This window comes from Bufo bufo, chromosome 8 (genome assembly GCF_905171765.1).
Source record: "Bufo bufo chromosome 8, aBufBuf1.1, whole genome shotgun sequence".
Lineage (NCBI taxonomy): Eukaryota > Metazoa > Chordata > Amphibia > Anura > Bufonidae > Bufo > Bufo bufo.
Window position 1 is genome coordinate 5,505,056 of NC_053396.1, and position 13,760 is coordinate 5,518,815.

At 47.9% G+C, this 13,760-nt stretch overlaps 1 protein-coding gene across 4 annotated transcripts in view; it reads left to right on the plus strand.

Moving 5' to 3' along the window:
* NTNG2 (netrin G2) overlaps positions 1–13,760 on the plus strand; it is a 130,838-nt gene that overhangs the window by 92,548 nt on the left and 24,530 nt on the right. For all 4 annotated transcript variants that reach the window (XM_040405933.1, XM_040405930.1, XM_040405931.1 and 1 more), the window contains one exon: positions 6,874–7,517. In XM_040405933.1, coding sequence (XP_040261867.1) covers positions 6,943–7,517 — 575 coding nt within the window. In that variant the 5' untranslated portion in view covers positions 6,874–6,942. The remainder of the gene's footprint in view (positions 1–6,873; positions 7,518–13,760) is intronic.

Here is a 13,760-nt window from a genome sequence, read left to right on the forward strand (position 1 = left end):
TGATTCGTTTTGGACCGCTGAGCCCTGAAACGGATCTCACAAACGGAGACCAAAACGCCAATGTGAAAGTAGCCTTAGATACACAGCTCCGCAGACAGTATCACACGTGATTGGCTTAGATACAGCAGCTCGGTGGCACACTGTCCCTTCAGCCATTATACAGACGGACTGGCTCTGGTGTCGAGTTCACACTGCGCAGCTTTCTGCTGGGGTCTCTCAGATCTATAGTGGTGAATGAGGAAGGAGGTGACCGATCAGACGAGACGTCTCTGAAACCACCTGAATAGAGAGGCCGTCTAGTAGAGGGTTTAGGTTAATAATGTGGAGCCTGGCCTGGGCCCCGGTCCTCCACCCTCCCTCCTCACACATTATAGGCATGGTGTATATGGTGGTATATTATGTATTATTAGATGAAGTACGGAATTACACAAAAAAGGCCTCATTAATGCAACTAGGCCTTGTTACCCATAGCAACCAATCACAGCATAGCTTTCATTTTCTCATAACAGCTCATAGAATGTAACTTCTGTTCTGATTGGTTCCTGTGGATGCCAGGCATTACAAGCCGATGGGAACATGAGGAAATCTCTGTATTCCCTGATGTGATGTATGGAATAAATTGTGACAGAAATGATGGGATGAGTAGTCACCGCCACAATCAAAGCATGGAGAGCGTCCTAAACCTATACTACCTGTTAGTGAAAGCTAGTGTTCTCTGTTATGAGCCGCTTCATAGCCTGACCAGTGTCCTTCAATAGTCCTTGTACAGGAATTCATCGCCCGTCCATCAGGATTAAGTAGATAAATGACTTCCATCTGCATGTACCCGAGGTTATACGTACGTTCTCACTTGTGGGCAGCACATCCCCTGCAACACGGCGACTCTGCAACTATCATTTCTAGCATGGCCAGGCAGATAGGATGGGAGTTGTAGTTTTGCCACTGTTAGGTTAGGGCTACGGGATGATCTCGGCCACGACACTCATCACACTGTGTAGCAGTGCGGCCATTGAACTGAATTAGGTGACATTCAATGACTGCACTGCTACACAGTGTGACGGGCATCATGGACGAGATCGCCGCGTGACCCCAACCTAACAGTTGCAAAACTACAACTCTCATCATATCTGTCTGGTCATGCTGGCAATTAGGCTTGAGCGAATCCATTCTTTCAAAAACGTTGTTTTTAATGCTGTGTCCGTGCAGCATTAGGCTACATTCACACAAATGTGTTTTTTGCGGATCCGCAAAACACGGATACCGGCCCATGTGCGTTGCGCAATTTGCGGACCACACATGTCACCGCTATCATAGAAAATGCCTATTCTTGTCCGCAATTGCGGACAAGAATAGGACATGTTCTATTCTTTTTGCGGGGCCGCAGCACAAAGCTGCGGATGCGGACAGCCCCATAGAAATTAATGGGTCCACACGCTCGTGGGAATGTAGCCTTAAAATGTATTGGCTCCGTGTAGGACAACTTTGTATCGCCCGAAGTTGCGCAAGACTTCTGTGCGGTATTCCTATTTGGTACCTTGTTACCAAAGCCCCCAGATATGTCGTAGTTTTATTCCGGCCACCTCTCGGCATGTTTGCCGTGCTGCCGCCGGAACTCTGGCCCGCCCCCATTATAGTCAGTGGGGCCGGAGCGGTAGTCCAGGGGCACGCGTGCACGGATCCGACAGGCTGTTCATACGCCGGAGTTCCTTGCCGCCGGTGTGAAAGTACCCTTATTCACCAAAGTCTTGCACAAGTTCAGGCGATATGAAGTTTGCCTACACGGAGCCAATACATTTTAAGGCTGTACGGAAACAGCATTAAAAACAAAGTTTTTGAACAAATCAACTTCGGATCTATGATCCGAGGCTCAATTCGCTCAAGCCTACTGGGAATGATACTTTTACAACAGTTGCAGAGTCGCAGTGTTGCGCCGTTGAAGCAGGGGATGTTTTACCAACAAGTGAAAACGGTGTAGGGACAAATAATCGTACTGGCGATCATTCATCCCCATGCTAAAGCTGATTGGCACACGTAAATGCCACTTAATGAGCGCCCGGCACTTCTTGTATCGTCACCGGGCGTCCATTGACAGGCAGATGATCGGGTAAAAGCTGAAGTAAAAAAAATACACAGCGCCGAGTGCTACGTAGAGTAGTACAGAATGACCCAAAAGAAATCCAGGACTGACAGAGCGGTGAGTACTGCTCTCACCTTTTATGGTTGGGAACAGTCACATTACTTGGACGGCCGCCGGTGTAAAGAGAATAATGGGAGTATAACTCCAAAAAAAGGAACCGCTACATACAATGTCTGTCTGAGGAAGGGGTTAATCTCCGAAACGCGTCACGTTTGTTTGGATCACAGTACATTTCAGTGGCATGTGGTGTGACAGGAGAGAAAAAATTGCTCCCCCCCCCCCCCAAAAAAAATAAAAAAAATTAAATTAAATGTTTGTTAATTAATCACTATAGTTTTTTTTCTTCGTTTTTTTTTACTTAAGTTGTTCGCCGCTGCGCCAATTAATTCATCATTTTATTTTCGCGATGGGATGCTGCCGGCATTGAGCGATTGACGCTGCTGTATTTAATGAGTGCCATCAAGGGGAATCGATAGGTACTGCAGGGAAGTTTAGGAAAAATCTTTTATACATATTTTTAGTTTTGTATTTTATATATTTGTTCTATATTTTTATATTTTATTTTCTATATATTTAATATTGGGTTTTTTTTGGGGTTTTTTTACAGTATTTTTTATATTTTGTTATATCTATATTTTAGATGTTTATATTTTATTTTGTATCTTTAATATTGTGGTTTATATTTTTGTTTTATATTTTTATGTTTTATTTAGTAATTTTAGTTTAGATTTTTATTTTATTTTCTATATATATTTAATATTGTATTTTAGTTTTCTAAATATTTTTATATTTTGTTGTACATATTTAATATTGTATAGTATTTTACTTTTATATTTTATCATATATTTTTTAATATTGTATTTGTATATTTTATTTTGTATCTATTTAATATTATATTTTTGGGTTATATTTGAGTATTTTATGGTATATATTTAGTATTGTATTTTATATATATGTGTGTGTGTGTGTGTGTGTATATATATATATATATATATATATATATATATATATATATATGTGTGTGTGTGTATATATATATATATATGTTGTATTTTAGATATATTTTTTTCTACTTTCCTAGAGATAAAATAACATGTTCATTTTCAACCAGCTCTACTTAGTGTTTCAGTACGTTGATTGCAAGCTCTCCTGGGGGCTGGACGTCAGGTAGCACTGCAGGTCTGCACGGAGGGCCCCCTATAGAAGGTGCCGCCTTGGTGAGAGGGCACCATCCCTGACCTTGCAGTCCAGTCACTTATGGATTCTGCATGGTTGGGTCTTAGGATGATGCCAGCGGATTGCAGCAATCAATAAACCCTCAGCGCGAGAGCGAATGAGCGCATTTAGGAGCCAGATTTAGAAACTCTGCGAAACAAGGGCCCCATTTCCGCCGTGTGAATAATTTATCTCGGCTCAGAGTTGTCTTACCACTCCAGTAGGCAGGAAATAGCTTCTTTGCAGAGGAGGCTTTTTTTTCTTGCTTTCGCCTGTCCCTTTTATTTTTTGCTTACAGTGCAGGTGGAATTGCTGCGCGAGGGCTTTTTAACCCCTGTGTTGCCAGTGGAGATCACATGGGGTTGCACTGGGGAGGGCTGTCGCCCCTGGAACTTCTGGGCTCACATACATACATGTTATTCCCTATATCATTTTCCAATATACTGTACTTTCTGCAGACGTTGTTTGTGGGTTTTTTTTAAGATCTCTGCTTCCTGTCATTTGATAGGAACCTTTACTAGCAGGGAATACGAATCAGTCCACGCGATGGACACAGCTCTGATAATGGGCCGCGGCCCCCCGTGATCTGCACGCAACCTGGATGGATTTGTATCCCTTCGAAATAAACCATTGTATGAAAGCAAGCAGAGATCTCGAACAGCAGTGGATACAGAAATCATCTTAGTACAAAAAAATAAAATGTATTTGCTAAAACCGGTAATATCCCTTTAAAAGGAAATATATAACCTTGAAATTTATCATCTTAACCCCTCCATGCCTGGCCTGTCTATAGATGTATATAGTGGGTGGGACATGTGACCGTACAGCGGGGGATGGTCGCCTGTGATGAATCTGCTGCGCTGTCCGGACACCTGTTCTGCAGCTGTGGAATATGTAGACTCCAGCATCTATATCCAGAAAGTGCACACTGCGAGGTTCTGCCAGACGCCAGCGCATGATGACGAGGCCCAGGGCGCGGGACAATGAATGGCGCTGTGGCGGCTGCGCTTTATTATTCCGCCATCCTACAAAACTCCTAATGACCGAAATATAAATCACAAAATTCTGCAACTTTCTAATAGGGGATTCATTAAGACTTGTCTGTCGGGGTGAAATGTGGCAGATTCACTAAATCTGGAGCATCCTGTCCTAGAGACAGAAGACGATACGTGCGCCTGGGGGCATCGATGGACGCTAAAATGTGCGCCAGATCATCGGAAACTTGCTTGCCCCGCCTTCTCCCCGTTAACCCTTCCCAGAGGTGAAGGGACTTTAGCGCATATGTGGCTTACACCAAAATTTGCTACTTTTTCTTACACCAAAATCCCTTGACAATTGACAATTTCTACCCCTTTTGCATTGTTATTTCTCACCGTTTTCAGACTTTCTGCTTGCTGTCAGTGAATGGAGAACAGTCCTGTTAACAAACCCGTACAGACCTCACATCTGAGGCTTTGTTACATTTGTATTCAGTCTGGACAACCCTTTGAGCTCTAGACTGATACATTGTAACAGACTGTCAGGACAGGAGAGAGATTTCTGCCGCTGATCACAGAGGATTCCTGTAGACTGGATACAATTGTAACAAACCCTCAGCTGTGAGATGCTTGGGTTTTACAGCCTATGGATCAAAAATAATGTTCCTACTCACTGAGAGCAAGCAGAGATCTTCGAAATGATGGGGAATTGAAACAATAAGGCCTCATGCACACGACAGTTGTTTTTTGCGTCCGCAAAAAAAAACAGATGCGGCATCCGTTTTTTTGGGAGGATCCGTTTTTTTCCACAGTTCCCTTGTAATAAATGCCTATCCTTGTCCGCAAATGTAAAAAAAGTAGGACATGCACTATTTTTTTGGCTGAAGGGAAACACGGACAACGGACGCGGAACACAAACAGATGAACTATCAGCATTTTTTGGCTGACCCATTGAAATGAATGGGTCTCCATCCTATCTGCAAAAAAAACGGAACGGAGGCCGAGAAAAACAACTGTCGTGTGCATGAGGCCTAAGTCTGACAAAAGCAGAGACCGCAGGACCCCTTTAACAAAGTTAGGATTCATTAGATTCATTTGAAGCTACACCCTCCATGTAAATATGATGCATGTCCCCTTTAAAGAGTGGCTTTGGTCGCCTGAGCAACACAAACCATTACACGGTCCACAAGGGTTGTCACCCGACTTTCCACATTCCCAGAATGGCTTGTAAAGCTGCAATGTGCTCCAATCCTGCTACTATGGTAGTGTGTCAGTCTTCACTGTAGCTCTGGAGTTCTATTTGTGAATCAGGGAGGCGACGTGCCCTGTATAACAGCACATGCACTACCGATCCTGGTGTTTGCAGTCGTTACCACTTAGTATTCTCGCCCCATTGCACATCATTTCACAATCATTATATGGAATTTCTCGTTGATCCTTTAAACCCCCCCCCCCCTTCCCTCTCAGGATCCCCGAGAGATCCCACCGAGCGCAGCTTCTCCATGACCTTTCCCGCATTACCCGGGAGCATCCGGAAGAATCCCTCCCCGACGATCACTTTGGGGGTTCTTGGAAATATACAGCAAAGTGATTAAAGGGGCAGTGACCTCTTAGAGGGGCTCTGTGCAGAGGGGGTGGTCTTGTATAGTATTGCTCATAACATGAAGGTTTAGTGCCCGTTATTTTACAGGCCGCAAGTTCTAGAAATCATGAGATAAAGGGGCGCTAATCAAATTCCCTCCTGTTTGCTCGTTGACCTGTCGGCTGTCTGTACCTGATAATGGCACGGGCCAAACATGGCATATGGTCCTACAGCCTATTATGTGCAACCTGCTCTAAGGTCCTCCATGGTTGGCCACGTCATACTCGTATCATGGCTTCTGCATTATATGAGTGGTGTTGAATGGTGGCCGCTGTATGGCGGTTTTACGTTGTGTTGTCTTTATGTTGTGGTGGTATGGGTGCTGAATGGCAGTATTATGTGAGCACTGTATGCTGATTGTTATGTATGCAGTTGTCTTCTAGAAACCTGTACGGGGCTCAGCAAATGTCTCTCCTGCTAGAACGTAGGCTTGTATTCTGGGGGCAACATATTCATTACCAATCTGGGAGCATGTAAATGACAGCCTTGTCCAGCGCTGCTCTAGGCTTTGATGGACGCCATTAGAAAGGCTGCATGGAAACCTACTTATCCCCTGGTCATAGCTAATTGCAAGGGGCACCCACAGAATAGAAACGGGTACCCATATTGTACAGTCCACATCAATGGAAATGGCCATAGACTTCAAATACCAAGGTAGTCTCTTCATGTCAACCCAGAAGAACATTCTGTGTCCACCCAGGGGTCTGGTTTGAACCCTTGGTTCCAGGGTGGCACCACCACCGTGCCAGTGTTGTCCTCCGACACTCAGATACTTTCTGCAAGTCCTCCAGGTCTAGAACTTAGTGTCCACTCCTGACTTGTAGACTTGTCTTGTAGAGGAGGTTGGATGGACCACGTCTTATTTATCAGTCACTGGTTCTTCTGTTTCTTGCCTTTTGCAGGAGAACCCATACCTCTGCAGTGATGAATGCGATGCCTCCACCCCTGACCTGGCCCATCCCCCCAGTCACATGGTTGACAAGGACGAAGAAGGCCTAGCCACCTACTGGCAAAGTGTCACATGGAAACGGTACCCAGAGCCACTGGTGGCCAACATCACGATGTCCTGGAACAAAACCATAGAGTTAACCGACGACATTGTGGTGACCTTCGAATATGGACGTCCCACCGCCATGATGCTGGAGAAATCATTGGACTATGGAAGGACTTGGCACCCGTACCAGTACTATGCTGATGACTGTATCGAAGCCTTTGGCATGACAGCCAAGAAGGTGGTGAACCTGATAGCGAACAACGTCAGCCGCGTGCTGTGCACCGAGGAATACTCCCGCTGGGCAGGCTCTAAGAAGGAGAAGAACGTGGTCTTTGAGGTTCAGGATCGATTTGCCATCTTTGCTGGTCCAGACTTGAGAAATATGGAGAACCTATACACAAGGATGGAGAGCGCCAAGGGCTTGAAGGACTTCTTCACGCTCACTAACCTGCGGCTACGACTCTTGAGACCGGCGCTAGGTGGCACCTACGTGCAGCGGGATAATCTGAGGAAGTATTTTTATGCCATCTCCAACATAGAGGTGTCCGCAAGGTAAGTCATCTCCAAGATCAAGAATTCTAAGACCTGCATGACCAGTCACATGAGGACTTCTACTCCAGTCACATCCAGAGCTGCATCTGGTTAGTGAGTCAGGCTGATTGGTCCAAGTGCAGAATAACTGTGGGTTTCCAACTAGATGAATTGTGAGTGTAGCTCTGGATGTGACTGGAGTATAATACATGGTTGCTACCAGCCATTGTCATGACACGCCTGATCTCGGTTATCTCTTGCATTCTTTCCTTACTGCAGGCCCTGCCAGGGACATGGCTAGTTTGGGGTTGGTTTAGCTTCTGCCTCAGGTGCTGGGGGCACCAATAAGCCACTCTGCCCTGGCCAGGATATTTAATAACAGGGCAGTGAACTCAGTCTATGGCCCAGGTGAAGGCATCTCCCCCAGCCTCTGGCCATGGAATCACAAACACCGACTGAATGGTCACCCCACCCCTGGCCGGTAATCTCGCTACGTAAACCCTATCTTGGTGCAGATCTGCGCCTTTTTCATCCATGGTTCCATCCTGGGGACCTTATGATCTGTCCCAGACCCACGTGCACAGTCACAAGCCAAGCAACCCCTAACTAAGTGATAAGAAGTGCAGAGCTAGTTGTCTCTCTAACAGATGGTGTGCAGAGAGCGTCCATCTGCTGGCCCAAGAAGATTCCTGGCCTCCAGAGGATTCCCGAAAGAGACAGAGCCTTGGGTCTTATTGCAGAACGCTGCGCTCGCTGCTCCCATTGCAGGTTTATCTTACAGTACGGGTGTTTTTTTATTAATCACAGCTCTAATTTTGGCAAAAGATGGGACCTGGGCACCTGAGATCTAGACACTTCTCTGTGGAGGCAGGAGGTGCCCGCTCCAGGCTCTAGATCAGCACTCTGCAAACCAGAATGGCCCCTTACAGTGCCCAGATTACCAGGTTACAACTGAGGTGCACGCTGGCCATACACAAAAACTAAGGGATCAACTTGCTGATTTTGGGGAGACTGATACGCCATCTAAGGCATGGGGGAGGGGGTCTCCCAATGGCATATGTGAGGGGAGAGGAGGATTGGGGAGTTGTAATTCAACATGTCCAATTCCTTTGTTCATGGGGAGAAAAAACACTGCTAGGTTTGACCGAAGGAGTCATTGGGGGACAGGGAAGCCTGGAGGGGGAACAGGGAGTGTGGAAGGGGGACGAGAGGGATCTGGAAGGGGGACTAGAGGAGTCTGGAGGGGGGAAAGGAACCCGGAGGGGGACTAGAGGGGTCTGGAAGGGGGGACAGGAACCTGGAGGGAGACTAGAGGGGTCTGGAGGGGGGACAGGAAACTGGAGGGGGACTAGAGGAGTCTGGAAGGGGGACTAGAGGAGTCTGGAGGGGGGACAGGAACCTAGAGGGGGACTAGAGTCTGGAGGGGGGACAAGAACCTGGGGGGGGGGGGACTGGAGGGGGGACAGGAACCTGGAGGGGACTAGAGGGGTCTGGAGACCATGCTAATAGCCCCTATCAAATATCACATACACAGCGTGCATAAAAACATATCATTTATTGAAATAGATACACATAACAAACTAGTGGGAAAAAACGGGCAAAGATGGACAGAAGCGCCACATCGCTGCTGCGGAAGCACACCAGCTGCTCCATCTGGACCATACATTGACACATACCCATAATGATATATAACAATGTGACACTTTGAAAGAAAATCCTCCAAAGATATACACATCAAATGTATAAATATAGAGCCGCACAAATGGCCCGCGCTGCACAATAGATGGGCACTATCAGCATCGTACAGGACGTACTGCCCGTCCCTGGAGGACACAAACAATATGTATGTGTATAATAATAGATCTGAGAGCAAAACTCGCAAAGGCTGTACCAAAAATTACAAAGGAATGATGAACTAGCAGCGTGTGACAATGGTACCATGTAGCAAGAGTAAATGCTGCAGACAGACAAACCGTCACACCGTGCTAGACCATAGGACAGCTAAATTGTGAGAAAAATAAAAAGTGACACTAGTTATCAAAATAGCAAATGATAGTGACATGAAAGCATCCAAAGGAGAGGGCTAGAGACCGTCCAAGTTATAGAAAGTCACATAAATGTGCAGCAGTCAAGATACAATCAAAATGAAGGGGAGCCTGGGAGGGGGACAGAGAGCCTCGAGGGGGGACAGGGGAGCTTGAGGGTGGGGAACAAAGAGCCTTGAGGGGGGACAGAGAGCTTCAAGGGGGGGCGGGGAGCCTGGGGGGGAAAGGGAGATTGGATAGGGGACAGGGAGCCTCGAGGGGGGACGAGGAGCCTGGAGGAAGACAGGGAGCCTGGAGGGGGGACAAGGAGCCTGGAGGGGGGGGGGGACAAGGAGCCTGGAGGGGGGGGACAGGGAGCGTGGAGGGGGGACAAGGGAGCCTGAAGGGGGACAAGGGAGCCTAAAGGGGGACAAGGGAGCCTGGAGGGGGTACGGGGAGCCTGAAGGGGGACAGAGAGCCTCGAGGGGGGACAGTAAACCTGGAGAGGAAATGGGGAGCCTGGGGTGGGGGGGCAGGGAGCCTGAAGAGGGGATGGGGAGCCTGGGGGAGGGCAGGGAGCCTGAAGGGGGGGACAAGAAAGCCTGGAGGGGGGACAAGGAAGCCTGGAGGGGGGACAAGGAAGCCTGGAGGAGGGACGGGGACACTAGTTAGCAAATTATAGTGACATGAAAACATCCAAAGGACAGGGCTAGAAACCGTCCAAGTTATAGAAAGTCACATAAATGTGCAGCAGTCAAGATACAATCAAAATGAAGGGGAGCCTGGGAGGGGGACAGAGAGCTTCGAGGGGGGGCGGGGAGCCTGGGAGGGGACAGGGAGCCTGGAGGGGGGACAAGTGAGCCTGGAGGGGGGACAAGGGAGCCTGGAGGGGGGAGGGGGAGCCTGGAGGAGGGACGGGGAGTCTGGAGAGGGAACAGAGAGCCTGGGGGGGGGGGGGCAGGGAGCTTGGAGGGGGACAGAGAGCCAAGAGGGGGGACGGGGAGTCTGGAAGAGGGGACAAGAAAGCCTGGAAAGCGGACAGGGGAGCGTTGAGGAGGGACAGGAATTCTGGAGAGGGGACAGGAAGCTTTGAGGGGGGGCGAGAAAGTCTGGAGAGGGAACGGGATTGTGGGGAGGGAACAGGGGAGCCTGAGGGGGGACATGAGCCTGAAGGGGGAACTAGAGGGGGTCTGGAGGAACGATAGGGAAGCTTGGAGGGGGGAACAGGGAAGTCTGGAGGATGGGCAGAGGGGTCTGGAGGGGACAGGGGAGCTTGAATAGGGGACAGGGGGTCTGGAGGGGTGACAGAGGGGTTTGGCTTGAGGGTCATGGTAGTCTGGAGAAGACAGAAGAGTCTGGAGGGGGGTCAGAAACAAGGTTGAGGCTTGCAGAAACCATGTGCTGTAAACTTTGGACACCTGGACATTTTCCTATGATAAATGCCTGCATCTCTGCGCCTCCCTAGGCCGGGGCTCATACGCTCGGAGGACGGTGGGGCTCCCAGGGCGGCAGTAACCAGGAAGATAATCCGGGGTAAATTGCTGCCATTCAGGACCACATTCCAATTGTCAGCTCTTTGTCCAGGACTCATCACATGGAGGCTAATTACAGCAGTAAAAATAGCGGGATGTCAGCGGAGCGCGGTTATTGTTAGCCCTGGAATCAATAGCGGGCAAATGCTTAACGCAACGCTGAGACGAGGAACATGAGAACCCCCCCGGGGGGCGCCGATTACATCATGAAAGCACACCCTTCCATTGCCAGGAAGAGTAGACACCTGCACAGCATTCTTGTCTTTCACAGCATCCCCTTTAATATGGGGTTCTCCAGGCACTTCCAGGCTCATGAATAGAACCCCCAACTGTAGTATGGACTGACACAAAGGCAGTAATGCTACATAATAAAACAGTATTATGCCATTCAGGGTCTGTGTGAAGCTGGTTCACAGCCCCTTGGGACAGTATGATGATGGCACAGGATGGTAGTTGTCCCTCAGCAGGGGAATGAATGTCATTATTTTGTGGGGACACCCATATTAAGCCCCGTAGTAGTAAATCTGATGTTGCCGCTTTCTTCCAGAAACAGCGCCTCAACTGTCTACAGGTTGAAGGTGGGATTGCATCTTGGCTGCACTCCCCTCAGTGCACATGAGCTGCAGTACCAGACCCTACCCATTAACAGGTGTGGCGCTATTGTTGTTTTTTTAGAAATCTAGGTTCTTGTCATCTTGGACAAGCCCTTTAAGGTTGGAAATGTTGGTAGATTTGACATTCAGGGTTTTAGAAAGCTGATTGGGAGTTGCAGTGGCGGCCATATTGGTTGTGTTACCCAGCTTTCCCGAATCAGGCTGATTAGGAAGAGGAGAGCTCTGTTACATTGTTACATAATTATCTTGCTTATTAGTATTAGAAGATGGTTGAAGCCTTCCCCCCCGTTCCTCGCTCTGCCGCCGGCCGCCCTGAAAGAGTCTAATTGGAGTTAATCAGGCGTGGGGAGAAATTTAGATCCAGACACTTACACAAAGCGCAGAGTCACCAGGGAGGAGCAGCAGGGAGGAGGCGCTGCCAGCAGAATGTATATAGATATATACAAGAGCCGCACCACGGTCTCTCAGGTCCACTTACAGCCGTATACATGAGAGGTGGCTGATTCTTCTAGTTCCACCGGTAGAGACTGCAGGTCATAAGGAGCCTAACACCGCCATAACATTAAGACCACCTGCCAGTGAGCTCACTACATACAGATTATACAACCACCACTAGAGGGCGATCACTGCATACAGATTATACAGCCACCACTAGAGGGATTTTACTACATACAGATTATACAGCCACCACTAGAGGGAGCTCACTATATACAGATTATACAGCCACCACTAGAGGGAGCTCACTACATACAGATTATACAGTGACCACTAGAGGGAGCTCACTACATACAGATTATACAGCCACCACTAGAGGGAGCTCACTACATACAGATAATACAGCCACCACTAGAGGGAGCTCACTACATACAGATTATACAGCCACCACTAGAGGGAGCTCACTACATACAGATTATACAGCCACCACTAGAGGGAGCTCACTACATACAGATTATACAGCCACCACTAGAGGGAGCTCACTACATACAGATTATACAGCCACCACTAGAGGGAGCTCACTACATACAGATTATACAGCCACCACTAGAGGGAGCTCACTACATACAGATTATACAGTCACCACTAGAGGGAGCTCACTATATACAGATCATACAGCCACCACTAGAGGGAGCTCACTACATACAGATTATACAGCCACCACTAGAGAGCGCTCACTGCATACAAATTATACAGCCACCACTAGATGGAGATCACTACATACAGATTATACAGCCACCACTAGAGGGAGCTCACTACCTACAGATTATACAGCCACCACTAGAGGGAGCTCTCTACATACAGATTATACAGCCACCACTAGAGGGAGCTCACTACATACAGATTATACAGCCACCACTAGAGGGAGCTCACTACATACAGATTATACAGCCACCACTGGAGGCGATCACTGCATACAGATTATACAGCCACCACTGGAGGGCGATCACTTCATACAGATTATACAGCCACCACTAGAGAGCGCTCACTGCATACAAATTATACAGTCACCACTAGAGGGCGCTCACTGCATACAGATTATACAGCCACCACTGGAGGGCGATCACTGCATACAGATTATACAGCCACCAATAGAGGGCATTCACTGCATTCAGATTATACAGCCACCACTAGGGGGAGCTCACTACATACAGGTTATACAGCCACCACTAGAGGGAGCTCACTACATACAGGTTATACAGCCACCACTAGAGGGAGCTCACTACATACAGATTATACAGCCACCACTAGAGGGAGCTCACTACATACAGATTATACAGCTACCACTAGGGGGAGCTCACTGCATACAGATTATACAGCCACCACTAGAGGGAGCTCACTACATACAGATTATACAGCCACCACTAGAGGGAGCTCACTACATACAGATCATACAGTTACCGCTAGAGGGAGCTCACTACATACAGATTATACAGCCACCACTAGAGGGAGCTCACTACATACAAATTATACAGCCACCACTAGAGGAAGCTCACTACATACAGATTATACAGCCACCACTAGAGGGAGCTCACTACATACAGATTATACAGCCACCACTAGAGGGAGCTCACTACATACAGATTATACAGTCACCAC